At 38.3% G+C, this 27,266-nt stretch overlaps 11 protein-coding genes across 11 annotated transcripts in view; 7 read left to right on the plus strand and 4 right to left on the minus strand.

Moving 5' to 3' along the window:
* Positions 1 to 71: 71 nt before the first annotated feature.
* On the plus strand, positions 72 to 2,455 carry CBG19423 (the record flags this gene model as incomplete). The annotated part of the gene is made up of 8 exons (XM_002637621.1): positions 72 to 113; positions 159 to 303; positions 346 to 685; positions 731 to 1,283; positions 1,459 to 1,818; positions 1,870 to 2,027; positions 2,075 to 2,231; positions 2,273 to 2,455. The coding sequence occupies 8 exons, from the start codon at positions 72 to 74 to the stop codon at positions 2,453 to 2,455; spliced, it is 1,938 nt and encodes a 645-aa protein (XP_002637667.1).
* A 138-nt stretch (positions 2,456 to 2,593) lies between these two features.
* Cbr-rmd-2 lies at positions 2,594 to 5,337 on the minus strand (the record flags this gene model as incomplete). Its single annotated transcript, XM_002637622.1, has 6 exons — positions 2,594 to 2,950; positions 3,030 to 3,278; positions 3,332 to 3,424; positions 4,280 to 4,331; positions 4,723 to 4,866; positions 5,177 to 5,337. The coding sequence occupies 6 exons, from the start codon at positions 5,335 to 5,337 to the stop codon at positions 2,594 to 2,596; spliced, it is 1,056 nt and encodes a 351-aa protein (XP_002637668.1).
* Positions 5,338 to 5,609: 272 nt separating this feature from the next.
* Positions 5,610 to 6,784, minus strand: CBG19425 (the record flags this gene model as incomplete). Its single annotated transcript, XM_002637623.1, has 4 exons — positions 5,610 to 5,878; positions 5,930 to 6,377; positions 6,426 to 6,627; positions 6,678 to 6,784. 4 exons carry the CDS (start codon positions 6,782 to 6,784, stop codon positions 5,610 to 5,612), a joined length of 1,026 nt encoding a protein of 341 aa, XP_002637669.1.
* Positions 6,785 to 7,115: 331 nt separating this feature from the next.
* Cbr-rde-1 lies at positions 7,116 to 11,438 on the minus strand (the record flags this gene model as incomplete). Its single annotated transcript, XM_045238058.1, has 7 exons — positions 7,116 to 7,859; positions 7,885 to 8,493; positions 8,542 to 9,271; positions 9,320 to 9,536; positions 9,586 to 9,803; positions 10,945 to 11,319; positions 11,368 to 11,438. The coding sequence occupies 7 exons, from the start codon at positions 11,436 to 11,438 to the stop codon at positions 7,116 to 7,118; spliced, it is 2,964 nt and encodes a 987-aa protein (XP_045096777.1).
* A 497-nt stretch (positions 11,439 to 11,935) lies between these two features.
* On the plus strand, positions 11,936 to 12,738 carry CBG19427 (the record flags this gene model as incomplete). The annotated part of the gene is made up of 6 exons (XM_002637625.1): positions 11,936 to 12,031; positions 12,087 to 12,158; positions 12,208 to 12,309; positions 12,362 to 12,439; positions 12,484 to 12,624; positions 12,670 to 12,738. The coding sequence occupies 6 exons, from the start codon at positions 11,936 to 11,938 to the stop codon at positions 12,736 to 12,738; spliced, it is 558 nt and encodes a 185-aa protein (XP_002637671.1).
* A 1,435-nt stretch (positions 12,739 to 14,173) lies between these two features.
* Positions 14,174 to 16,502, minus strand: CBG19428 (the record flags this gene model as incomplete). Its single annotated transcript, XM_002637626.2, has 7 exons — positions 14,174 to 14,234; positions 14,287 to 14,403; positions 14,450 to 14,697; positions 14,744 to 14,885; positions 14,938 to 15,334; positions 15,399 to 15,697; positions 16,327 to 16,502. 7 exons carry the CDS (start codon positions 16,500 to 16,502, stop codon positions 14,174 to 14,176), a joined length of 1,440 nt encoding a protein of 479 aa, XP_002637672.2.
* A 524-nt stretch (positions 16,503 to 17,026) lies between these two features.
* On the plus strand, positions 17,027 to 17,303 carry CBG19429 (the record flags this gene model as incomplete). The annotated part of the gene is made up of 2 exons (XM_002637627.1): positions 17,027 to 17,040; positions 17,093 to 17,303. 2 exons carry the CDS (start codon positions 17,027 to 17,029, stop codon positions 17,301 to 17,303), a joined length of 225 nt encoding a protein of 74 aa, XP_002637673.1.
* A 1,224-nt stretch (positions 17,304 to 18,527) lies between these two features.
* CBG19430 lies at positions 18,528 to 19,876 on the plus strand (the record flags this gene model as incomplete). Its single annotated transcript, XM_045238059.1, has 6 exons — positions 18,528 to 18,572; positions 18,630 to 18,764; positions 18,820 to 18,954; positions 19,022 to 19,240; positions 19,284 to 19,613; positions 19,787 to 19,876. The coding sequence occupies 6 exons, from the start codon at positions 18,528 to 18,530 to the stop codon at positions 19,874 to 19,876; spliced, it is 954 nt and encodes a 317-aa protein (XP_045096778.1).
* A 916-nt stretch (positions 19,877 to 20,792) lies between these two features.
* CBG27210 lies at positions 20,793 to 20,960 on the plus strand (the record flags this gene model as incomplete). Its single annotated transcript, XM_045238060.1, has 1 exon — positions 20,793 to 20,960. One exon carries the CDS (start codon positions 20,793 to 20,795, stop codon positions 20,958 to 20,960), a length of 168 nt encoding a protein of 55 aa, XP_045100232.1.
* A 1,782-nt stretch (positions 20,961 to 22,742) lies between these two features.
* On the plus strand, positions 22,743 to 23,996 carry CBG19431 (the record flags this gene model as incomplete). The annotated part of the gene is made up of 3 exons (XM_002637629.1): positions 22,743 to 22,832; positions 22,910 to 23,104; positions 23,802 to 23,996. 3 exons carry the CDS (start codon positions 22,743 to 22,745, stop codon positions 23,994 to 23,996), a joined length of 480 nt encoding a protein of 159 aa, XP_002637675.1.
* A 2,106-nt stretch (positions 23,997 to 26,102) lies between these two features.
* The window catches only part of CBG19432, a gene marked incomplete at both ends in the record, with an annotated part of 6,295 nt that continues 5,131 nt past the window's right edge, over positions 26,103 to 27,266 (plus strand). The window contains 3 exons of the mRNA XM_002637630.1: positions 26,103 to 26,150; positions 26,327 to 26,467; positions 26,515 to 26,830. Coding sequence (XP_002637676.1) covers positions 26,103 to 26,150; positions 26,327 to 26,467; positions 26,515 to 26,830 — 505 coding nt within the window. The remainder of the gene's footprint in view (positions 26,151 to 26,326; positions 26,468 to 26,514; positions 26,831 to 27,266) is intronic.

Below are 27,266 nucleotides of genomic sequence, written 5' to 3' on the forward strand. Positions count from 1 at the left end.
GATTACTGTAGCTCTCAGCAATGGTCTGTAAAATTCGGGGAACCTTTTTTTTTGGCCGCCGGTGTTTTCAAATGGCAGGTCTCCGGCATTTCGAAGAGTTTGATTTTGATGAGGTTAGTTGTAAACTCTCATTTTATCAACAATGCAAGAAATTACAGGATTTCGATTCAGAAGAGGAGTTTTCAAAGTTTCTCAGCGATGAAGATTTTGAAAATGAGTCTGAAAACGAGTCGGTGGATAACGAATCGGGTGTTAACATGAATTTCGAAAAAGCTGATATCGTTGAGCTCCCAGATGATATAGGTATTCCTTAAAAAATAGCAGTAATACAGTTTTTTTTCTCAGAAATTCCCCCAGTAGCTCCTCAAAAAAACGAAGAAACTTCTCTTCTCGATTCATTGCTTGGTGAGGCGTTGTCTGGAGAACAGGTCAACCCATCAATCGTAGGACTATTCGACGATTTGGATTTGTCGGATGAAGAACCACAGGTGATCAATCGAGGGCTTCTAGAAGACGAAGACAGTGGAATCAGTACTGGTCCCAGTCGTTCAGATGACACTGAGATCTCTCAAGAATCATCGAGCAAGATCCCAGAACCGTCTTCAATCGAGAAGTACCTTCGATACATTTCCGAAGAAGAGCATGAAGTGTCTGTCGACGAAATTCCGGATTTCGCTTCTAAAAAGTAATTTTTGTTCTCTATCTCTTTTCCCAACTAAAAGTGTTATAGAAATGTGTATGGGACTAGCTTCAATGTTCGAACTGGAAACATCTCTCGCCCTCCAAGATTCGAGTTCGCTCGTCGCGATGATCGCTGGATCAACTCTTGCAAACTTTTGACTTATGACAACGAGAAGCCATTGAACGAGTTGCTCTCACTTGGGAAGTTAGTGCCAACTGTAAAGGCTGGAATGAAGCTCAACTACAAGTCATGCAAGTTTACCGATGTACACTGCCGAAGTGCTCAAGAGATGTCCGATATGGAGACTCATGATATTCAACAAATCATTCGCGACGCATTCAACTCTCGTCGTCTAGCCGTGATTTTGTTTGGAGTGGATAAAGATGGAATAGTGACCGGGTGTCAAATGAACGCTGGAAAGCAAGATAATCTGCGTCTTGCCTTGGATACTGCGATTCAAACGGAATTCGTACCACCTATTGAGAATATCCTCGATGCTGTCGACGTTCAATTCTTGCCTGTTGAAAATTTGGGGGATATGTTTTTGATTGTTATTCGCATCAAACAAATCCGTAATCAACACTATCTCTTGGAATCTTCTGTTTGATTGTTTGGAATTGATTTTTTTATTTTCTTTGTTCTCCCCTGTTCTTCTTTGATCTGTTGCATGAATTGCCAAATGGTTACCGAAAGGTTACACAGTTAGTTTATAGTTAAGTGTTATTCTTCTTATTACTTTTTTCTCTTTATTCACACCAAACTCTCCCAGTTGTCAGATGATTCCTCGAAAATGCACAATTCGCTACGGCACATCCATCACCCCTAACTTCGCAAAACTCATTGACGCCGTTCCACCATCAGATGCAGACTTCAACAGTTCCGTAGTAGCAGTTGAAAAGCGAATCATCGAAAACAAAGATCTTGCTAAACTCCGACGCCCTTCCTTATCTGCTATTTTGTCAGCTATCAGTGATCAGAGAGCGCTATATTTGTGGCAAAAAGCAAAGATTGATGAAATGGGATTGAGCTCGTTCAAAGCTTACATGACTGATAGAATGGCAATAGGAACTCGAACTCATACTAGAGTTGAGGAAATGCTCAGGATAGGACACGATGAGGCGAAATTGGCACAAATTGTGAGCTGAACAAATAAATAAATTGTTTAAAACTTCAAAATAAAATCATAGATCGACTCTGAAAAGCAAGCAGCAATACGAAATTATATGAAAAGTGCGCTTCCGATTATTCTGGAGATTCAGGATCCAGAATCAGCGATTTGTGAAAAACGAGTAAGACATCCAATTTTAGCATATCAGGGAAGGTTCGATGCAGTTGTTAAATACAAGTGAGCACTAGAAAAATATTTATAATTTCTGTATTTTGTGATTTTAGAGACAATTGGAGCATTCTCGATTGGAAAACTGCTCCTGCTCGATCCTCATTCAGTCAACAAGGTGAAGACAGTCTCTCTTATGTCAGTTATGTTAGACAGTTAGCTGCCTACGCATCTGCTTTCAACTATGATGTCCGATATGAAAACTCACCTATTGTAAGTCATTTATATTGATTTTTTTAATCCTGCAATTATAGGCAAAACAAGGGTTATTGGTCAGCTTGAAAGAGGATGGAGCACCTGCGGAAGTATATCAGATTTCAGAAGATGAAATGGAAAACACTCTAGGCGATGTGAAAGAGAAGCTGAAGAAATTCTGGAATAAAGTCATGTCATCTAAACAAGCTAACATTGACCTCGCATACAAGCCTGCTAACTAATTTACTAAATAAAATACGGATTTTCTTTTAAATTTTTATATTACAAAATGCAAGCTGTATAAAAAGGAAAAGTGAAAAACGAGAAGAAAGAATCAGGATATTACATAAATACAATAGAACCCGTAACTGGGAGAACATTTAGCATTTGGAGCAGAGAGTCTTGGCTTCAGCGAGAAGTTCCTTCTCGTTGTCATTGGTGGCGGTCAGTTTCAAAGCCTGGTCGAAATATGGCTTGGCAGCAGACTTGTCTCCCTTTTCATAGAGAGCCTTTCCAAGGTAGACGGTGTTCTCAATCCAGTCTGGGTTGATGGCATGAGCAGCCTGGAAGTCAGCGATGGCTTCGTCGACAGTAGCAGTTGGTGGCTCGGAGTAGAGGAGAGCAGCAGCCTTGCGCTCGAACCAGGAGAGGTTGGCGACGGAAAGGGCCCAACGTCCACGGAGGTGGAGAAGAGCGTCTTCCCTTGGTTGAATGGAAATGGCGCGGTCGAGATATTCCTGAAATTAATAATTGAATTTAATAAAATTAATAACCTTCTATTTCTCTTTTTTTTTTCAAATGACGCTGAATATTTACCTTGCAATGCTTTCCTTCCTCAATCTTTTCCTTTGTTCCGAGGTACTCGGTGACCTTTCCGGACATCAAAGCAGCCCATCGAGCAGCCAAGAAGTTGTTCGAATCGGTGTTCCATGCTTCGATAGCGTACTTCTTTCCCTCGATGATGATATCCTTTCTCTTGTTCTTCTCAACACGATTTCCAATCTCGTTGCAGAACTTGGCCAAGCGCCAGAGCACATCAATGGAGTTCTCTCCGGCGTCGTAGCGCTGAAAATGTTCTTTGTACAAAACAATATAATTTCGCAAGAATATTGACTCACCTTCTTCAGAGCATCATAACCCTCTTGAACACGGTCGGTTCCAAAAAGAGCGTCAAGTTCGTCGAACGACATTGTTGATGATTGATTGGCGGTCTGAAAAATGTGATTTGAGTTTCAAGATAGTTTATCACATAGGCTCGTGGTCAGCGAAAAAATGTCGTATGAATTTCGTATCGCAGGAAAAGAGAAAAGATGGCGCGAGAACATCAGTTTTTGTTGATTCATGGACAACTGGTGGCGCGAAGACAACGAGAGAGTAGTGCGTGTTAGAGACAACAGATAGTTGGAGATGTTCTTTCTAGGCTACACGCAAACAAGAGGCACCAGGCGAAACTAGGAAACTGATTTTGAAACAATTAGTTTTCAGCCTGTTGTTGAAAACAAATCCGGTGTTTTTTTTTGAAAATTTCCCTCCATATGGCAGTAGTTTGAAGGCGCGCACTGTGAAAATTAACATGGGTCCCGGCACGAATTGAAACGGTTTATTGTCGAATTAAAAAAAGTGACACCTGAGAATTTGAAAACTTTTGCTTTTTTTGATCTACGAAAAAGTGCGGCAAAACGTAATATTTCAGAATTTCGGCTCGTTCGAGCTACTTTCGTGTTTAATTTTAGTTTTTTGCTTAAAAATAGTTTCTAGAGATGCTCGCGATCATTTTTATATCAAGAAATCAAAATTTTGTTCAGAAAATCCCACTAAATTCACATGAATAAATTTGTTATCTACAGTATCCGTTTTCGCTCCGCCCCCTCGTAAATCGACACGAGCGACGTCTCCGAGATTTTCAGGTGTCACTTTTTTTAATCCGACAATAGTTGAAAATAATTTTTCGCTGATAAAACAAAAGACAGGAAAAATAGAAAAATTGAGATTCTGAACAGTTAAGGGTATCACTAAAATACGAAAAAGACTACAAAAAACAAAAAAGCGCGAATGGCGCGACTCACCGAGAGACCGTTGACCGGTTTGGAGTCTCCGTAGGAACGATCGTCGGTATACCTGCAACATTTTTTGAATTCTTTGGTCGAGAAGAGATACAAATTTTATCTAGATTTGAATCTTTTGAAAATCCACCCAAGGAACACTTACCTGGCATAGCAAACCGGGGACAAAAGAGTAACAGAGAATAGGACGAGGAAGTTCATGTTTCTAGAAATCATGACTGACGATGCAGACACTTTTTCTATTCAACAAGATGTCAAGAAGTGTAATAAAGGGGAAGAATTGGGGCTCACGAGAGCAGATGATCAGAGAGAAAAGGATGACTGGGAGATCTGACGTCAATTTATATAGGGATTTTTTATCTTATCTGCTCTTTGCTACGGATCATCTATCTTATCTATTCCATGAGCTCTGAGATGATCTCTGGTCTACTTTTGAAGTTCCATACCAATCTTCCTCAGCATCTCCATATTCTGAATCTGAAGTAATCGAAGTCCAACTTCTGGTTCTTGCCATCTCTCGTTTGTAGGTGATGGGTTGAGCTCTCGCCGCTTCTGAAACTTTTTTCCTATTCACAAAGATTTGTATTACTCTGGTACGAAAATTGGAGCTGTGAAGGTCCCACCACGACAACTACAGTAACCTAAAAATATTTTTTTCTTTTTTTTTCATTCTTGGGTTACTGTAGTTGTCGTTGTGGGACCAGCTCCGATTTTTATGTACCAGCAAAGTACCTAATCTAAAGGAGACAGATTTAAGTGCTCCTCCACTATTAGACGTTCTCATTCCACCTTTCTGCTTCAAATCCTCAGTTAGATTCTTTATTACGGTTTCTAAATCTTCGATTTTCGCTCTGAAACAAATTAATCGTAAATGCAATCGAGTCAATTTTTTAAATGTACCCTAGAACATCAACCATCATTTGAAGGCGCTCGATTTCGACAATAGTTCTATCATCCTTTCTGGCAAAGTGCAGAAAAACACCCACAGCTGCACCAGTGGCAGCAGTGATTCCAATGTACTTCCATGAGCTTCCAGAACTAGTCGATGGTTCAATATTCATCTAGAAATTTCGGAAGGTCCTATAAAAAATAGACAGATGCTTAATAGCAAATACGAGTGGTGTAACCATTTGGACGCACGTGATTGGGGATTCATAGGCACACAGTGAGACGGAAAGAAAACGAGAAAGACAACGTGACTAGAAGAAGGGGTACTTTATTGAGGGGACAAAGAAAGATCAAAAAGTCACTGAACCCGGAAAATATATTTTCAGGACAGTCAAGAACAACAACAAAAAAGCTTCAGGACATAAATAAAAAGTACTTCAACAGCTTAATTATCCAACTTTTGCTTCTTAGCAGCCGGATTCTCTTCCCCGATTTCGAGAGCCTTGCGTGCCATGGCCAGCGCCCCTTCACGAGTCAGATTTCCTCCGATGAAGCCGGAAATATGGACGAAGACGCCGCCGGGGATTCCGCTTTCCTTACTGAGGTCATCGTCGCGAAGACCACGCCAGGCGGCTGGAAGAGGCATACGGTTTTCGAATGAAGACATTTTGTCGATTGGAATTGCTTGGACGCGCCACGAAGAGTTTGTAGAATCTGGAAAATTTTGAAATATTTGTTTTGAAAGTTTGGAAAGAAGAAGCATACCAGAGAACAAGATGTAAGTGATCTTGTCGTCAGCGATATTTTTCTCGGCTTCAATATCAAAGAAATGCTCTTTCCATGGACATCCACCGTTCTCAATCAGAATTATCCTTCCGGATGGATCATTCTCGAATCTTTCATCAACAGCAGCTTCGATAATCTCTCTTGCCGGCCACCACACGTTCGCCAGATACTTCACAGATCGCTCGAATTCTCCTCCGATGAATTCCATCGCTTGCTGGAATCGCTCGTCGTCGTTGTTACCCGGTTCGTTCCAGTGAGCATTGAATTGTCCGGTACGCGAAGAGAGATTTCCTGGCGAGTGATAGCGAGGAACACCGTCGTATTGGGAGATTCCGTTGTCGATTGCATCGATCGATTCGACGAACTGCTCATAGAGTCGATGGTAGAAGAGATCCACCATAGTTGGGGGGACATTTCCACCGAGGATCTGAGAAATTTATTGCTTATAAAATGCTTCGGCTGTGGGATACTATACCTGGTTGATAACGTCCTTGCCATAATGAGCATAGACAAGTCCAGCAGAGCTCAATTTGGTATCAAAATTGAGCTTCTCCAAAGTTCGCATGGTCTCAGTGAATCCCCTCTGATGATGGTCGTACCGTTGTTTGGAATGATCGAAGATACCACCGACGTCTACAACGATGTCACACTTTTCGAGCTGAGCTGGATCACGAGTTCTGGAAAGCGAGATGATTTTCAGGAGGCTATCAATCTGAAGTCGTTATACCTCACAATGGAGTGATCCTTAAACTGCTTCAGCTGCTTCAGCATGAAGCAAGCAAACGCTTCATCGCAGTGAAATTTTCCTGAATGGGTGCCAATCAAAGACGTCATTCGTTGACCCAGTTGGTTAAGGAATCGGGAGATCACCTGCCACGAAGTTTCCTTTTTGGGTCTCCGGTAGTGATAACTTATCACTGATAAGTGAAATAAATTTTTTCGAAGTTACAAGTTGAGTTAAAAGTGGCAAAAATTGAAGAGAAACTATTTATTAAGCGCAAATAAAAGGCAACATATAATACAAAAACTAAACTACAATCAGAAAAGAAACAAAATAGATAATCAGAAAAACCAGAACAACCAGAAAAGAAAATATATCACACACAAGTATAAACACACACAAGTATAGCACATGAGTTAATTTTAATTACAACTGAAGATGGTTCTAGGCAAAGGACATCCCAGGATACTGGATATTGGTTTGCAGGTATTGTTCGATATCTTCCCTTCTCGCTTGTCGTGGAAAGTGTGCAAAACCGTCATTCTTGAAACAGCGATATAGCTCCTTCGCCTTCTCACAAGAGAGATGAGCGTAGTGAACCGGTGTTGGTAGAGAAATTGGTTTACGGCATCTAGCCGAGAGGAATGACAATTCGTAGGTCATTTTCTGAAATAGTTCGGTGAAAACTATTTTTCTCTCCGAACTCACATATAATTCATCCTTTGTCATTTTCTTGTCGTCATGCATAACTGTGTAATAACCAGGTCGCGATGTTCCAAGCGCACCGTGATGAGACGAAAGGAAGAAGTCGAACTTATACTTGGAAACTATAGTTCTATCTACAGTTGTCCCAGAAGTAGGATTCACAAAACCCGTGTTTTGGCTAGCCTTCAGCTCTTCGTCCCATCGTTTCGCTGCTTCCTCATCTTTCGGCCGCTCATTTTCAATCTTGCGGAAAAGCCGAGTTTTGTGTCTCTTTTGTAGAACGATGAAGGTGTACTCCGGAATTTGCTCATTCTTGCCTCGCTCCTTCAGGAATCGTTCAACTTCCGCTTTCAATGACCTTAATTCATCATGACTGACACGCAGCATTTCTGAGTCGCTCACACCGTCTCGATAAACAACAATATGTGAGGGAATACGGTTTTCGTTGTTCTGTAAAACAAATAGAAACAAAACTATTGTTGCCTGTTGATAAAATGAAGATTAATACCTCTGCAAAGATTCTCAAAAGCTTCACGAATTTCCCTTCCAAGATATCAGTTCTCTCCCTTCCATGAGCTACCGGACGTTCACCTGGACGATTCTCTTCTTGAGTTACAATCATATTACGATAAACGGTTCCTCCTGGATTCATACTTGCCACAATAGCAGCTATCGAGTAGTCGATTCCACTTCCATTCGTCGGATGAGTGACATCAATCCCAACATACATTCGGAGTGGCATATTCTTCCTCTTTTCTTTTTCTTCAACTGTCATCTCTGCATTTTCTGACCAATCGAGTTCTTGATTCACACCTCCTAGTTTTCCATTGATCTTTAAAGCGATTTGATAGAAAATTCGTTTAGAAGGTTTATGAGAAGACATATCCTGTAGAGCTCTTTTCGCGACGTGGGCAGTAACATGTTGACTGGCTACACCAAGTTCAACATCGCAGAACTGTTTCACGAAACCATAGAAATTCCAACGACGTTTCGAAAAGACGATGAACAGTAGAATCTTGTTATTCTTGTCAGCAAGTCTCTCAAACATTGCTTTCGCATCGTTAGCACAAGCTCTAAAGTTGCGTACGCCCGCAGTGAGCTGCACGTTCGGGTAGAACTGAAAAATAATGGATATCAGTAACTAACTCGAGATAAACCAACTCACCCCATACTTCCCACTTTCAGGATCTTGCAACAAGGAACGAACTTGACTATTTTGATGTTTTCCGATTCGAATAGATCTGAATTCACAACCATCGATGAGCGTCTTGTAGAACCTCCTCACATCTTCTTCTTCTAAACATGGCTCTGTCTCTTTGTCCTCGCGAAGAACAAAAATGGCACAACAGAGTTCTTTTTCTGGAACCACGTTCAACGCTTTCTCTTGGAATCCTCTAACCACAGGTGTCATACTGATCTTTTGATTATCTTTGTTGACGAGTGATGGTTCCTTCAGCACTTTTCCAACACACTCTATCATTTTCAGATCGGTACTGAATCCAAACCGTTCAACAAAGTTCAGCGATCCAGATGAAAAATCGAGATCTTTCAACATCTCAAGCGCTTCCTTCTTATACATATGAGGATCGCGTGTCGCTGCATTCACAAATTTGTCTTGCATCGCAAAGTCGATTCGATTTTTGTAGCGTTGTGGTTTTTCGTACACTTCTAGAAACTCCATGGGGACCGAATACTCGTTATTACCGCTCTTACACACCACCAATGGTAAGCGAGGAAACTCGATGTATTTACGGTTCTTCTCATAAATTTGAAACAATGGAACTCTGTCAATTGGGGCATTTCTGTCTCTTCCTCTTGGAACTGGAATCATTTCTTCGTGGGAATTATACTTGCTCAATCTGATAAATGTCAGATGACGTTCAGCAAACTCTGACCTGAAATAATTTTGATTAACGTCTCATTCTTCAAATAGTAGTTCATACCTTTTAGGATTCCATACCGATGCTGCTTTTAACTTTAAATTCGCAAGCAATTGATCAATGCTTTGAAACATAGCTGGCTTAATTGTCAAATTTCCCGAATTCAACTGTTCTTTATGGTTTCTTCGAACTTCGTCCATATGAGATTGCGGATCCACAATCAGAAGCAGGTAGTCGAGGAGAGACATTTGTGGAGCGTTGTAGAACAATTTGTCAATAACTGAAATTAATGTTTTAATATTTTCAGCCTTAAAATTTTTAATTCTCACTGGCAAAATTGAGAACCGGGTCTCCGTCGAAAAGTTCTTTAACAGCGATATAGATTCCGAACCAAGATTCAATGCGTGGCGCGATTTCCAGAGAATGTTCAAATCGATCAGGGTCGTGAAAAGATTCTGGAACTCGGAGAATGGAGTTTCCATCGTAGATGAAATTTTTGGCAAGTTGGCTGAAAAAACGGCTTGTTCGAATCGGGGAATTGAAATTCCTAGAAAAACGAAAAAAAAAAGATTTTTTTTTCCAAACTAGTAAGACGGTGTTTTCGCTGCAGGACGCAGCTCAAAAAATTCATCAGGTTTCTTTAAATATGCTACCACCGATTTTCAAATAATTTGCGGACAGGGATGCTCGAAAATTCCGAAAAAAATTGACAAAAAGATTTCGAAAAAGCAAAAAAACTGCACGCTCTCCCACAAAACAATTCCGAACTGCAAATTTATTTTTGATCTACAGAAAAAGTTTGGCGCGATCACAATTGCAGGTCTAAAACCATAATTTCAGAATTTTTATCTGATTTTGTGGAGTTCCAAGATGATTCAAATGATTCTTTAAAAAATAATTAGTGGTTATAGATTCATGTATGGTCCTTTTCCGGAAGAAAAAATGTCAAAAATGGTCATTTTTGAAAGTTTTTTACAGAAAAAATCTATCTCCTCTTTCAGTTTTTGACATTTCTAGGAGTTCTATAGCTCAAAAAAACCGCAATTATTTTCTTTACATTTTCTGTAGATGAATTTTTAATTCGTCTGATAAAACTTTTTTTATAATTCAAAAACCTCATGAAATTGCACAAATCGCATTTCTGCGTTGTTTTTGAATTATAAAAAAAGGTTTATCAGACGAATTAAAAATTCATCCATAGAAAATGTAGAGAAAATAATTGCGGTTTTTTGAGCTATAGAACTCCTAGGAATGTCAAAAACTGAAAGAGGAGATAGATTTTTTTCTGTAAAAAACTTTCAAAAATGACCATTTTTGACATTTTTTCTTCCGGAAAAGGACCATAGATGAATCTATAACTACTAATTATTTTTTAAAGAATCATTTAAATCATCTAGGAACTCCACAAAATCAGATAAAAAATTCTGAAACTTTGTTTTAAACCTGCAATTGTGATCGCGCCAAATTTTTTCTGTAGTTTCAAAAATTAATTTGCAGTTTGGAATTGTTCTGTGGGAGAGCGTGAACTAGAAAGTAATTCCATTCGAAACCCGCAAGCAAACTTTTTGCGTGCGCCTTTGACGTACTGTAGTCTGGTCGAAATTTTTAGAATTATGTTGCGAACATCCCCGATTTCCGGTAAAAATTCGGAGTTATTTTTCTTTAAAGTCTCAGTTAATCAGACTCACAATCCGATTTCATTAGCCACATACGGTGCACAACGAACTTTTTGTGTCATAACATTCTGAAATCTTTTCGAAATAATTGTTTTGTTTAGAGTAAATACACGAACCTTCAAAAATTTACAACTTCTGTTTGCTTCTTCATCCCTCGTCGGATCTTCTCTACTAAAGTATAGATTGAATTTACATTTGTAATGCATTTTAAGCACTAATTTGATGTCTCGGTTTTGAGGATCAGGAATTTCAGAGGACATTCCGTTTGGGGTCTTGTGAATACTGTAAACCGTATCCTTCTCATCAAAAACATAGTCTTCAATTTGGAACGGATTCTTTTGTTGCTCGAATCTCAAGTGCTTCCAGAACGCTTCAGATCGTTCCGGGCTGCAAAAAAAGCACATTTCAGACTTCATTGTTTACTTTTTCATTTACATTGGATATGGCATCTGCTTTGTTTTGAACGACTTAGTTCTCTTATCCATATACTTCTTTTCTTTGTACATATCCACAAAATATCATAATACTCTCGATCGTAAATATTCGTGTTAAATCGGAACCAGTTGACCAGCAATTTTACTTTTTCGACATAATACTTCCCTTCGCATTTTTCTTCTGGCCTTGATAACCACTTCATGCTCTGAAATTTCTGATTTTTTTTCTAGATTCTTGCCGCGTCTAAAGACTCACTGGATCCAAGTGATGAGAGTACTATTTAATTGGCTCTTTGTCTATTTTTGGTGGCATGATCTGAAGAAAAATATTTCGAAAGAATTGACAGATCTCTCTGATATACTTATGCGAGGTGTGCCCCCACCGTGTTATATTTAACATGAGGAAGTCCTCCTATGAGGAGGACTTCCTCATGTTCCAAAACATGAGGAGGACTTCCTCATGTTAAATATAATATGTCGTAACTTAAATTGCCTCAGCTGTGGCAGCGCGTCATGGTGTTTGCGTCCTCGAAAAAAGTATTTTTCAGAGAAATTTTCTTGATTTATTGATGGCGTTCCCGTTCGACATTTTGCATTCGGAAATTATCCGAACAGCTTTGGAAGGTGAAAAAGATAGATGCGAAGCGAAGGATCAGTTTGGAACGGTACATAATTTTTTCCATTCTATAAATACATCCTCTGTTAGAGATTCGTTTACAGATCATTGAAAACCTGAGTGGTCCAGCTGATATCGATAAATACGATGGTCTAGTGCAAAAAGCGTTTCTCCATGTGAGTTTTGTGCTTTATCATAACAACCATAATACCAATTGAAATACAGGCAAATGCAGAAACAAAGCTTGAAACGATTGGATATCGAGTTGGGAGACAGTTGGTAGAAAAAGTCTCGAAGGAAGCTCCGAAATTAGTAACAGAACTAGAGGTATGTTGTATTTGAATTTTTCTTAAATCTAAAAAAAAAACGAATCACTTAGGTTGTAAAATTCATTTGCAAAGATTTCTGGTCGTCAGTCTTCGGCAAGCAAGTTGATAATCTACGAACAAATCATCAGGTATTATTTCCACTTTCTTTATCACCATCAGACATAATTTTTAGGGCGTCTATGTAGTTCAAGATGGTCGCTTTACAACATTGCGAACTTTCCCAGAAGGAGATCAGTACGTCAAGGAGAGCGGCTACTTTCTAGCGTTTCCATGTGGTCTTCTTCGTGGAGCACTTGCTGGACTCAATATCAGAGTAAGATTTCTGAAATATTTCAATGCGAAATTTCGTATTTTTCAGGCTGTCGTAACTCCTACAATTGAAAGTGTGCCATCTGTCAAATTCCATATTCAGATTCAAGCGAAATAGACCTTTTTGAAAAATTGATTTCATGTGAAAATTGTATGTCTGTATATGTATAATTTATTGAACGACTATAAAAAATGGAACCGGTAGAAAGACTAGAAAAAACAATCATATAAGAGACTATGATTTTCAAAAATTAAAATTTCAACCCGATTATAGACAAAATCGTTGAAAAAGCGTTCCTATTATACGAGATTTCTTTAAATTATTGAACAACTGTTAAGAAACAGTAAAAATTAACCAATTTCGAGTATTCGACGCAATTTTCAGTTGTTGGAGCTGTTTTTCGTGTAAAGCTGTACAAAAAGTACGAAATCTCAGTAGCCCGTTCAACGTTTTACAAATTGTGTATTTATAAAGCAAACTTTAAAAAATAAGACACGGTAAAAAAAGGCACGGTATTTATTTAAAAATATGACCTGATTATTGGGGGAAAAATAAACGTGGGATGAAAAAGTACAGAAAATTGAGATATGAAATTCTGGACTTTTGAGGGAGAAGAGAACGTGGAAATCATTTTTCTAATGAAAGTACAGAAAATCCTCGATGAAAATTCTGGCCTTTTTAAAAAAGAAATAAACGTGAGAAAAAAGGTGACACTGAACATTTTTCGGGATGGGGTACATGAGTGTGAATAGTTTCTGGACTTCAAAAAATGAGTTGGATTGTTCGCCAAAAGTGTCTACAAATCTCAAGGAATTTCGCTCTTCGTGCATTGTTTAGTTGCCCAATCTGCCAGTTCAGTTTATCAATTTCTTTATTATTAAAGAAATTTCTGGTTTCCTGTTTTCGTTTTTTTCACTCAGGTCGAAGCTCATTCTCCTCTATAATAATGAAGAAAATTGATAAACTGAACCGGCAGATTGGGCAACTAACCAATGCACGAAGAGCGAAATTCCTTGAGATTTGTAGACACTTGGCGAACAATCCAACTCATTTTTTGAAGTCCAGAAACTATTCACACTCATGTACCCCATCCCGAAAAATTTTCAGTGTCACGTTTTTTCTCACGTTTATTTCTTTTTTAAAAAGTCCAGAATTTTCATCGAGGATTTTCTGTACTTTCATTAGAAAAATGATTTCCACATTCTCTTCTCCCTCAAAAGTCCAGCATTTCATATCTCAATTTTCTGTACTTTTTCATCCCACGTTTATTTTTCCCCCAATAATCAGGTCATATTTTTAAATAAACCGAATCATTTGTTTTTTGACGTTATCTTATTTTACAATCTTTAAGTTTGCAGTGAAAAAGCCCGAGCTGAAAATTTGTACTATTTGTCCATTTTTCTAACCGCATATTGCATGAAACAAATAAAGTGGATAGGGTACAAAAACTTTGTGATTTCAACAACAAGAGATGAAAAAATATTTTTTTTTGAAAATCACAGGCTCTTATATCTAAAGCGTTTGTGGGTTTTTAATAAATAGAACCGTAGTTTCATTTGCGTAGAAGATCATGGATTTCCACCGGGGTTTTTCCTTTTGTTTCAGGGAGATACCTGAATTAGAGTATTCAAATGGTCCAATAAATAAAAAAAAATAAGAACTCACATGAAAATGTAGGTAGCCGTAACTGCCAGAGGAACTATGAAAAGTAAGAATGCAAGTCCTCCAACTGTTTCAACCAGTGACAAATAAATCACTGGAGAAATAAACGATCCAATAAATCTGAAAATGAAAATTCGGGAAAATGAGAGTAATCATCTGAACATACTGAACAGAAGTACTGTAACTTTGCATTTTTGAAATCGTCCCGGGTGTTGCCAATTCTGCTCCAATAAAAACTGCGGCTGGACCGATTCCAATGCTGAATACAAAAGTGAAAAGCACAAAAAGTCCTAAGAATGGCCACGCCAGCAATGGATCCTTGGTAGAATCATACAGAAAGACTAGTGACATCATAAGAATATTGATGAGAGCCAGAATTAGAAGAGATGAAATCAAAAGAGGGCGACGGCCAATCTAAACTTTGAAAAATGAAGTTTGGGCATCACAGTTTTGAAGTTACTTTATCAATTGCAATAGCGGCTAGAAGGGCTGAAAGAATAGAGGAGGAGCTACATAAACTGTTTGCCACGGCAGATCCTTCCGGAGAGAAACCAACATTTTGGAGTAGAAATGTTCCGAAAAATGATATTGCCGCAATGCCACTGAAAATAAAATTTCGAGAAGTAAAAACCTAATTGTAAGAAAATATGTTACCTAAAAGCCACAGAGAAGTTAATAGCGACAGAAAGGGATAATGCACGAGAAGCAGCTTTATCTTTGAGAACTTCTCGAAGAGTCTTGTTTTCCGTTGCAGTTTCACTTCTCAGATCTTCCAGAACCATCTTCACTTGACACGATTTTCCATAATACGTATATAGCGATCGTTCAGCTTCGATACTTTTTCCAATCGATAACAGATATTTGGGACTGTCGTGGAACATCGAAATATTCAAGATGACATGAGCAATGCAGGGGATTGTTTCAATAAAGAACATATATTTCCATAAGGATACGGTACCTAACAAATAGGGAGTTCCAAGTGAGGCGGCTAGCACGAACGCAATATTTCCAATGAGACCACTCAAAGAATTCGTCATACCGCGGTATTTGGCTAGAAATACTTAAAAGTTAAGGTTCTAGATATAATGGTTGAATTTCTGTAAATAAATGATTACCTGGACTAATTTCTGTGATAAAAACCCCTTGGGCCGATATCCCAATTGCCAATCCGATTCCTGACAGTATTCTTGAAATCGGTAAGAGTTCTACGAGGTTCAGAGAATAGGCAAAACCAAATACCGGTGTAGAAAATAGTAAAATAGTTGCAGCTGTGAGAAGAGTTTTCCTTGGTCCGATTCTGGAAAGGAGGTGGACCGAAAGATAAGATCCAACCATGGCTCCAATGAAAAGACATCCTGCCAATGAAGACCATAAAATGGAAAGTTGAGAAGATGAGAGAATGAAGGAATAACGTCTGAAATCAGAGAAATGTTGTTTTGTGTTCAATAAAATATTTTTGAAAATACTTTATCTTCTCTAATAGATGCCCAATCAAACTTTGAGTTCAATTATCTCGGTTCTTGGGAAAGATATCAAAAATGTGTCAACTGTAAAAATGTTGGTGGTATTATGATGAACAATTTATCAGTTGACACATTTTGAATATCTTTTGCAGGAAACGAGATAATTGCACTCAAAATTAAAGGTTGTCGTAAGCTTAACTTTTGTAGTAGAAAAGTTTTTTCTACTGATTCTTTTAGATTTTAATTACCGAGGTTTGAGGTGATTCAAACATTCTCCTGATGTTTTTCTTGACATAATTCTCGGGACACACTGATCCCAAGCGGATTTTTATTACAAAAAATAAAGATATTGAAACAATGTGTACTACACTGTCAAGTTGAAGCTTAATTATCTCCATTCCTGTCAAAGACATAAAAAAAAGTTGTCAACTAATAAATTGTTTATCTCAATTTCAAAAAAATTTGATTAGTTGGCACATTTTTTATATCTTCCACAGGAATCGAGATAATTGAGCTTAAACTTGAGTGGGCTTCTATTATAGAAATACGGTAAACCAATGTTCAAAACTACAAAACCTACATTCGAATTTTGTCTACTATAAACTGCTCAAGTATATCGGATAGTGGATTGACAGCAGAGATCAAATAACCGAAATGGAATCCACCGGCGAGCGAAGAGACTATAGAAGTTCCGAGAAGACGTGAGGTGAGCCGAGGGGAGGATTCAAAACTGTCATCTAAAGGGACAACCTTCATCTTCTGAAATAAACAGGACTTGAAAAAAATTCCAAAAAAGGGAGAACAATAAAATATTGTTGATGAGGGCGAAAAGCATGAACAAAAGTGCGTCTCTGAACATGGGTATGATGGTCTTGGTGTCGAAGACGTGATGCAGAAGAGTGTATCGTTTTGTGTGTACGGGTGAGAAAAGAACTTGTTTTGCTGGTTCTCTCAATAAGTCGCAGCTGCAAATGCTGATAATGATGGCGAATGAGAAGAAGAGATGATCTTCTCGAAAACCTAATGGAAAAATATTTTCTTGTGTCTTCTGATGGTCCCGAGTGATGTTTGATGTACTTCAAGAGATGAAAATAACCATTCCTTTAGATTTGATTATCCAAAGTATACCAGTTCTACTTTTCGACATATTTAGCGGCGGAATTCAGTGTGCAAAGAACCAAAAAACCCAGAGCAAATAGAACAGCGGCAGTATAAAATGGAACTTTTCGGTAGGGTGGAACAAGAATCTACTCATTCTTCTAACAATTTCCACTCTGAAAATGAACGCCAAATTGTGAGTTTCAAATTTCTAAAATCGTCTAGTAAATCAGAAACTTAATTTGCAGCCTTCTCTGTGTTTTGGCCCTTGTCATGTGCTCCATCGTTCAAGAGGCTAGTGCTCAATACTACGGATACGGATACGCCTCTTCTTATTATCCATCTTATTACGGAGGATATGGAGCATACAATGGATACTACGGTGGATATGGATATGGATCTGCTTATGCTGGACACTACGGAAAGAGAGAAGCTGGATTTGGACCACAAACGAACTGATTTTTTTTGTAAACAACATCAATAAATCTTTTGCATATCTACAAAGTGTTTATGAAAAAGGAAAAAAATTGCAAAACTGTGAAGCGACCTTGAACTGAAAGGCCGGTCAGTTCATAATGATAAAAATATAGACAAACATATTATGTGAAGTCTGAATCAAAGGAGTTAACTTGTAAGAATTTTCAATGATCCTGGTTGTCTGAAAATAAAAAATAAAATGAAATTCGGGTAAAGAAGTCAGTGAAAAGTCATACTTGTAAAATTCCGGGCCGGCCCGCCAAAGCCCGGGCCCGGCCCGGAAGGCCCGGTAGCAAAAATTTTGTAATTTTGAGCTCTCAATACAATTTTCTCCATTATTTTTTGTGTTTTTGGATTGTTTGTCTGTTTGTTCAAAAAATATCAAAAAAACTCGAAAAAATCACATAAGGGTCCCTCCTTATGTGTTTTTTGAAATTTTCAAAACTTGTGGAATGACAGGCCCGCCGGGCCGGGCCTCCGAAATTCGGGAAAAAGCCCGGCCCGTTACAAGTATGTGAAAAGTAAACATTCCGAAAAATATGTTGGAAACTTTTGCTGGCTGTGGGAACTGATTTACATCATGAGAGCGTTTCTTATATTACATGAGTTTATGTCCTGGAACAATTTCAGGGAAATGTTTCACATATTATGCTTGTACAAAAATCAAAGCTGGGGAAAGGAAAACTCGTGAGTGTGTCCAAAGGTTCCAGTAACGAAAACTACCGTAACCTGAAAAATGTTGGATCTTTTTTCTCGATTACCTTCTACAACTGTTGGGTTGAAAACCTCCAAACGAGTCGGAAAATAATGGTTTATTGCATACCAGCATACCTTACAAGTATTCCCTAACTTTGAGCCAGTGTATCTCGGTTCCTATCAACGATATGAAAGAGTTTTCAACTTATGAACTGTTTATCATAATGTCAAAAAGATGTTATCAGTTAAAATATTTTCCATATCTGGCATAGGAGTCAAGATAAATTTGCTCAAACTTGACAATCTGAGGGCCCTTCTATTACAGGTTTTATGGTAATAGCATTCGTAATATTTTTGCATTCCTTTCTTTCGAAAATTTGAAACGTGTTCCTCTCATTTTCTTCTTTTCCTTTTTCTCAAATCCCCAATATCCAAATCTCATTCACTTTTTCATTTATTTACTCATTTCTCAATCAAAGTTTTCTAACAAGAAGCGAGAGGCAAATTAATATGGATAAAACTCTCGACGTTTCCAACTTATCTCCAGGTACTCAGGTAAATATCTCTCAACCTGATTTCGAAGATCTGTTCAAACTAAAATTTCTTGGTCAGGTGTACAAATGGACAATCGACAAGAAAATCGCACAAGGAGATTTCAGTTATATTTATGCGTGCAACGGATCCAGCAACATGTCGAATCACAAACAGTTTGCCTTGAAGTGTGAAAATGCACAGAGCCCATTGCAGGTGAAACCCTGGAATTAGAGAGACGGGGAGATCAGAGATGAAATGGAAATTTCAGATGCTGAAAGTGGAGGCGTTTGTTTTGCAGAAAATATCCAAAAGGAGTTCTCGTCACTTTTGTGATATTGAGGATATTGGAAAGTTTCAAAACATTCACTATATCGTTATGCATATGGTTGGAAGGGCTCTTGTGGTTAGTGGATTACTGAAGTCTTTCTTGTGGTTAGTGGATTACTGAAAATTTTAAAGGTCGTTTACAGGACTACATCAAAACTTCCCAATCTGGTGTAATATCTGTTAACTGCGCTCTAAGCGTCGGAATTCAAATCATTGAAGCGCTCGAAGATCTTCACAACTGTGGATTCATCCATCGAGATCTGAAACCCTCAAACATTTGTTTCGGCAGAAAAGATCGGGGTGAACTCGGGAAGATGTATCTTCTAAGCTTTGGGATTTCGAGGAAATATGTTGACTCCAAAGTGAGCCAAATTTCGAATGATCAAAAATTCTTGACGTCTTCAGAATCAAATGCGAAAGCCTCGTGAACATGTGGAGTTTCGTGGAACAGTGAGATATGCGTCTCTGAACTGCCACCAACTCATGGAGCTGAACCGAAAGGATGATTTAGAGTCGACACTTTACGTTTTGGTTGAAATGATAACTGGACAACTTCCATGGAAAGGTCTTCCGGATGGAGCAACAGTGGCTCGAGTCAAACAGCAGAGTCGTCAGCAACCGGGGATTGCACAGTTTTTGAAAGGTGCATGTCCAATGGAGGAACTTCGAGAAGTTATGAATCTCATCGATTCTTACACGTATTTCTCTCCTCCAGATTATGCAAATATTTACAACGTAAGTTTCCTTTCCCTCCCAACTATGGAATTCATTTCGGTGTGTGTCATAAGGCTAAATATTGTATCCTATTTGCGTCATTGCCACTATACGAGCCACAAATATTTTTTTGTATTTTTAATCTTTAGATATACATATCATATCATATATGACGACAAATTTTTCTTTTCCAGATTCTCCGTCGTGCCATGCGCCGGAATCCACAACCAGAACATCCGTATGATTGGGAGCAAGGAGGAACGAACTCGCTATGTGATTTATGAACTAATTGCAGTTGAAGAATAAAAGTTGACAGATTTACATTTTTTGAATTTTGAAATTCTTAGATTTGAGTTTTTTGACAACCTTTACACAAGAACCCGTTCTTGCTGGAAGTGTTGACCTTAATTTTGAATTTTATGTAATTAGATTGTTTAGCAACAAACATTTTCTGAAAACATGAGTCGGTTTGATTAGTTTTTGGATATGAGCCAGTTCATATACTTTTCGCTCCGAGCACCAGAACTTTGAGAAACCTTTTCAAAATGGACCAAAATATTGTTATGTTATTGGGACCGCCAAACACATTTTCTCATAAAGACTTCTAATAAAAAGATTCTACGGATTCCCTTTATCGATAGGGTTTCCAAGGGGTTCCGATGGTCCGTCGATGGTCCGTCGACAGTTCGTAGGTCCTTCTTCGGCTGCCAACTAGCTTTTTTGTCAGTGCCCCTGTCAGTGCCAACTAGCTTTTTTGTCAGTTACCTGTCCTTCTACAGCGTTCAGCTACAGTACCGGTCAATAATGTCTTTCAGTTGGTTTTTGGCATTTTCAGGAGTCTGGAGCTCTGCTGTCAAGTTTCCGAACTCTTTGAAAACTTTGTTAGGTATAAAACAGACTTAAATTGAAATTTTTGAATTCGCAAAGCTATTCGCCGAGCTCTGGAAGACACCTGTTTTTTCAAGTTTACAGTACAAAAATAGACCAAAAGAAGTTTCCTTCAGAAGTCGTAAAATATCTGAAAAACTAGGAAATTTCAAAAGTTCTGTGAATGAAAAGTTTTCAATCTAGGTCTGCTTCACTTTTTTTTCAAAGTGATTGGAAACTTGAGACCTGAGCTCCAGACTTCTGAAAATGGTCAAAACGGGTAAAAATCCTCTGAAAAAAGTTTTTGTATATCTTTTTGACAGGTACTGTAATATGTTTTTGGGGGTGATTCATCACTTCTATATCTGGAAATGTTCAGTTATGAGAAAAGTTATGATTCATAGAAAGGATATAAAATTGGTCCATTTCAGAAATCAGAAAATGAAATTGAGAAACTTCAACAAGAAAGCAGTGCCAAATAAGTTCAGAAAAAGACATTAAATCAAGTGTTTTTCTTGGAATTTGTCGAGAAAGCTAATTTTTCCCAAATGGTATAGCAGACAGAATGAAAAAGTTTCGTCTGGGTCATACATTTTCCGACTACTTTATCTTTAAATTTTTGCTCTGAAAAAGAGTCACTAAAATTTATTCTCAACGTTCTTATTCCAGACTCCGTCTCGTTTTTTTCCTGACTTTCTCCAACTCCACTAGTCGACTCTCCGTTAGCTTCTGATTTTCGCCTTCTGCTCCGTCTTCTCATTCTCCCTGGGCAACGAGGGCGTGGCTTCATCAATCTCTTTTGCCTTATTCGTGTTTCGGGATCTCATTTCACTCACTCTCCCTTTCTCCACACCTCCTTCATTCTTCTTCCTACCTCTTCGGTTTGGTTTCACACTCTCTTCTCCATTTTCGCATTATTCTAGAATGGTTATCTTTGATTGGTTTTGAGCCGCCTTTTTGATGTGATTTGAATATGAGTATGTGTGGGGCGGAGAGTTCCAGGAAACGATTGGTTGTAGCCTTTGTAGTGTAGGGAAACTTCTGATTGCTTTTTGAATTAGTACATTCGATTTCGGAGGAGTATGAGTCAATCAGTTCAAATTTAGACATTCCTTCGGAAAGTTGTGAGTTTTTGATTAAATTATATTTTTTGCGCCTCCGGCGCTTCAAACAGCTGGAATTAACTTTTTTCTTTTACAGTTAGTCGCTTCGCGAATACTTTTCATACTAGTATGTCTTCTACAATTACTCTTATTCTGAATATTATTTGATTTGATCGCTGAATTAGTTAGTCTTGACGTAACCAGTTGTTTATATCTGTCGACCTTGAATTTACTGGATCGAAGCTCACAAACCTCTTTGAAAAAGCTCTTTAAAATTTTTATCTGATTGTGACAACGAAAAATCAGCTGAAAAATTAACTTTTTTGAAGAAAGATCCGGAATCAGTAAATAGAATCAGTGTTCTTTTTGTTTTGTCACTAGCATAGAGTAAGTTTTTAGATAAAAACACAGAGTCCATGGTTTGATTTCGTTTAGAATGAAGTTTGTTGGTAGGATACAGTTAGGAAAAGGAAGTTCAAATAAAAAACGGATCCAGCTCGGAATTTTTAAAGTTTGTTTTAATAAGTTATACGAAATGACCGTAGTAAAAATACGGTTCCACAAATCCAGCATAAATACTGTATGCTCTAATATAAGCCCATCCAAACCGTCATTTTTAAGCTCAACTATCTCGATTTCTCTAACCGATACCTAAAATGTGTCAACTGATGAATGATTTAAATTTTAAAATGTGTCAACTGATGAATGATTCTATTTTTGTAGTAAAAAACTTTTTTCTAGTGTTTCCTTTTGATGCGAAGCTAAAGCGGTAGAATCCAATATTTTCCCCCCACCCATCCCAACTATTTTCCCCCACGGGAAGACTAGAAGTTTGAGATTACCTAAGAACCAACAATGGCCCCCTAAATCAACTGGTGGGGGGTAATCATTAGATTTTAACATTTAACTGTCATTTACCCATCAACGCCTACATCACTTTATTCACACACTCTTTCTCGTGGGATTTGCGTCAACTGAAAATTGTTTTTAGAGAGCTTATGGGAAATTTTCGTTTTCCATTGAATCTTTGTACTTTTTCCACCTTCTTTTGGACTCTTTTTCATTTTCTGATCAATGACATCGTCATCGATTCTGTGATGACTTTTTTCACCTGCTCTTCCGCCCACGTATCTTACAACGTTGTCACCCATATCGTGATTTTCCTTTTTTTGTTTTCAGAATGAACGGAAACTTTGGGCAGTACATCAACAACTGCGATAACTTAGATGAGCAAATCAGTGTCACCGATTTCATCAAGACTCTCAAGAAAGTGGGTTTCTACAGCTCTGATTTCATTTATGAACTCAATAATATCCTAACTAGCTACTCGGAATTCTGGTCTTCCAGGTAGAGTCATCGGACACTCTGAATGGTCGTGACAGTACCTCATCGAGTTCATCAACTGATAAGCTGGCCAAGTTGCCAGAAGACGGGCGTAAGGTTGACAAGAAAGGAAGTGCCAATGATTTGCTTCAAAACATGAGAAAGCGATTCGTCCATCGGGCCACCGAACCGATCTTCCACGCCTTGCCAGAGGCGCAGGTAAGCAGGTGTGTGCTTTCCGCTGATTGGTGTTGTGAAGCTTCTATACATTTGCATGAGTCAGCTTGCAATTATTGTGTCATTCGAACTTACCTCCCTCTCTAAAAGAAGGCCATCCTATACTTGCACTTTGAGCTCAATCATCTCTATTTTTATTTTGTTTTGTTGTTAGTCTAGAAAATTTTAAATAAACTTTTTAAAAGCCTAAAATCGTATCGACAGGATTGTAAACTACCTGAAAACGAAATCATCAGTTGGTCCGCTTTTAATCCGTTTTTGGTCCGTTTCAACTAAATTTAAGTGAAAGTGTCAAAAAATAGTTACAACTTGAAAATCAGAAAACTAAAAAATTGCTTAATATCACATTGATTAGTATAAAATTTCTACTACCGTTAAACCTTAATAGAAGTCCCCCTTCCTACTGTCAAGTTTGAGCTTTTTTTGACTCCTACGCAAGATATCAAAAATGTGTCAACTGTTAAAATGTTGGGGATATTATGATAAGAATTTTATCAGTTGACAGATTCTCGATATCTCACATAGGAACCGAGATAATTGAGCTCAAAGGGCCTTCGGTGTATTAGAGTGTTTAAGGTAATTTTGAAATCATGAAATGTAGTCCAGGTTCATAGTCAGTCTTCCTTGTATGAGTGCATGCCCATCTTCCCATACGAAATCACAAAATTATAACTTCCAGGAGCGACGGGTCGTCAGCGGACGGGACGGTTCCTCCTCCTCTTCCAAGAACTTCGGCCTCAGCCGGGAGCCGAAAAGCGTCGAAGGAGGATGCGACGACATCGTAAAGCTTCCAAGCTTCGACACTTCCCTCGACAGGAAAACTGACTCTGAACCGACGTTATCCAAATCGCGCAACAAATATAATGTTTCATGAATTGTACATTTTACTCTACCATTTATCTTTCTTCCCGATAAATCATCCATCTCCCCCCGTTCGCCTAACAATATATAATTTTCAAACTGGTCATTTGCTAAGAAATAAGAATATCTTTATTAAAATGCATGTGATCTTGAATATCTGGAAATATACTACTTTTTCCTTTGGTCTCCTCTCTATTTTTCTCTCTATTTTTCATCTGCTTTCCTTCTCTCCTTGATCTTCATAAATATATTTTGGGTTTTGATTTGTTCTTCGCCTTCGTTTTGCATTTGCACGCATCTGCCATTCAGTGTTTTTTTTTCATTTTCTTGCAGTGGTCGGTCTCTGTTGTTGAGAAAAGAAGAAGAAAATGAGAAATGAGAGAGGGACGAAGTGGACAGGAGGAAGATGAAGATAGAAACCAGTTCGTGGCCGGTACTCTCTTCGCACCGGACGACGATTCTAGCGCGTACATGATGCAGAGAATTTTTCGAAGATGTCATCTTTTCGCTGAAGTTTGAAATGGAATCTTCTACTCGACCGGAAGGGTTCTGTTCTCTTGTTTCGAGATGCTTCTGTTGTGTTTTTTTTTCGTTTGGCATCAGAAGTGTTTACACACTGAGAATGCAGCTAAACGAGTGGTTTTAGAATGCATGCTAATCGCCTTTGCACCACATCACGAACCGGATTTTCAGCAGAAAAAGAGAAATTCTGTTTCTGCAAATTCTGCTTGAAATGATACAGTGGATTTTCTGCTACTAATTTAAAAAAACTTGTTAGATTTCGATATTTTTTTCATCAAGACCAGTAAAAAATCATCGAAGAATCTTCTGAATTCGGAATCCAGAAGACGTGTTGCACCAAAACTTGGTGGATTTCCTGCGTCCCCACTCTCTATCCCATGCAAATAGAGCGCGACTTCCTACTCGACGCTGTGTACTCCTCGTGGACAACCTAACCAACTTTTTTTTTCGATTTTTTATCCGACGCACTTCCAATTTTTCTATCTCTCTCTATCCCTTTTCTCATGAAACAGACGCTGAGCTATAACTTGCAATAAACATTTGACACCACACAGACCCAGCCGACTGCATTTTTGAACTTGCTCTCTGTCTCCAATCACTAAACTTTGATAAATATTTGCTTGTCAGTGACATTTCAGTCTGAAAACATGATTTACTAAAGTATAGACATGCTAAAAATACAAAACGCAGTGTGTCTACGGAAGTTAAGTGTTTTTTGTACCTATTTATTCCTCTTTCACATGTCTGGGGCTGTCTGAATGTAGGTTAAATGAAAAAACACAAATATTTAATATCAGACCACAAGACATTGTTATCAGTATTTAGTCATAAACTCCAACTTCTCAAAAAAAAGAATTTCTCGCGAAGAATACCCCCTTTGTTTCGTTTGTATTAGAAAGTATATAGTTGACCGGCATTTCTTCCTTCTCCAACGAATTATTTTTGAAGACGTTTCTTTGTTTTTTTCTCGATAAGTAAGAACTTTGAAATCAAAAAATTCTTTGCATTTGATTTTTGCACTCATTAGTACGGTCACAGTTGTGTCAAGGGTACACAAAAATCACCTCCTATTCACATGTTTCCCACTTATAATGGCTAAAACGAAGGTCACATGAAACAGTTTTGGATTTATAACTTTACACACTACAGACTACAAACTTCACATTGACAGAAAATTATCATTGATTCTCCCGTCCTCCATTTTCAAACAATCACTTTGTCATTTTGGGGTCAATCTCCTTCCACTTGTCCCCCATTCGCTCTTTATTTGCTCTTTTCTCGAGCTGTTTATTTGATTGACAAACGGTTTTTTTACAGACTTCCCCTCCCGCTGCTCCCGATTTCACCACCAACTCTTTTCTCGTCACATCGATAAATTGTGAAATGTGAAAAAAGAGAACTCCTCCTTTCGAGACGAAACTTCATTCCATTCCTCCCCTATCCCTAAATCGATAATCTGTGATTCTTGAAGTCGGGTTAACGCTTCTTCTTCTTTTTTTTTGTCTCGTTATTCTGTTATTCACACCACACATTCACAATCAACGTCATGCTATTCTCCTTCCTTTTCATCTCCTTTTTCTCACTTTTGTCCGTCGTAATGACGAAAACTCAATACTGGTGTCATGGAGACGGAATTCTGAACAATGTGAGTACATTTTTTATGTGAACGAAGCTAAGGAAAATAATTGAAAATCTAAAAATAGAAGAAAAATAGAAGATAGAAAAATGTCATTGACCCACTCAGTGTGCAAGAGCGAGACAGCTTTACACTTTTTCTTGACCCATCGAAAGAGAAAAATGAAAAAGAAAAATGATCTTCAGCAACACACATGTCGATTCTTCACAATAGTCATAGATGCGGGATCAACGGGCACCCGGTTACACCTTTACAAGTTCATTCATGACCCGGCGACAGCGGCCCACGGAATGCCTTTCAAAGTGGAAAAGGAGATTTTTCAAGAGGTATTCATTCACCAATCTAGTCCCAGTTTTTATTAAACAGTTTGTAGGTGAAACCAGGTCTTTCATCATTCGCGAAATCTCCAATCGGAGCCGCTGACTCATTGGAGCCTCTTCTTCAGAGAGCACGGAAAGAAGTTCCTCATTTCATGTGGGAAAAGACTCCGATCACATTAAAAGCAACCGCTGGTCTCCGTCTTCTTCCTGGTGATATGGCGGATGATATTCTGGAAAAAGTGGAAGAACGAATCTTCAACAGTGGATTCTTCGCTGCTTTCCCGGATGCCGTTAATGTTATGCCGGGAAGCGATGAGGGTGTGTACAGCTGGTTTACACTCAATATTCTGCTCGAGACTCTATTCACCGGTGAGTTCTTTTTTCATTTTGTTTGCTTTTGGGGTGGCATCCTTTAACACTATGTTTCGAGTCGAATTTAAAAAAGAGCACGTAAGCCAGACAATGATAGATGGTTGTTTGAAACAATTTGGCTTTCGTTCTGCAAATACATTTGATTCTCGAACACGAATCAGAAACATGAGAAATCATAGAAATTGATAAGAGTTACAAGAAAGACGTCAATCATCGCCAGTGCTGTTAAGAAGTTACAAACATCTAAGTGTACAGTACCGGTCAATGATTTTCGGCCGGCAATTTTCTGGAATCTGAGGCTCTGCTGTCAAGTTTCCATCAGTTTGAAAATGCTAAAGGATGTAAAACAGACCTAGATTGGTAACTTTGCATTCATAGAACTGTCTGAAAATTCAAATTTCTAGTTTTTCAGCTATTTGCCGATTCTGAAAGA

The sequence above is a fragment of the Caenorhabditis briggsae genome (assembly GCF_000004555.2).
Source record: "Caenorhabditis briggsae complete genome, chrV, whole genome shotgun sequence".
NCBI lineage: Eukaryota > Metazoa > Nematoda > Chromadorea > Rhabditida > Rhabditidae > Caenorhabditis > Caenorhabditis briggsae.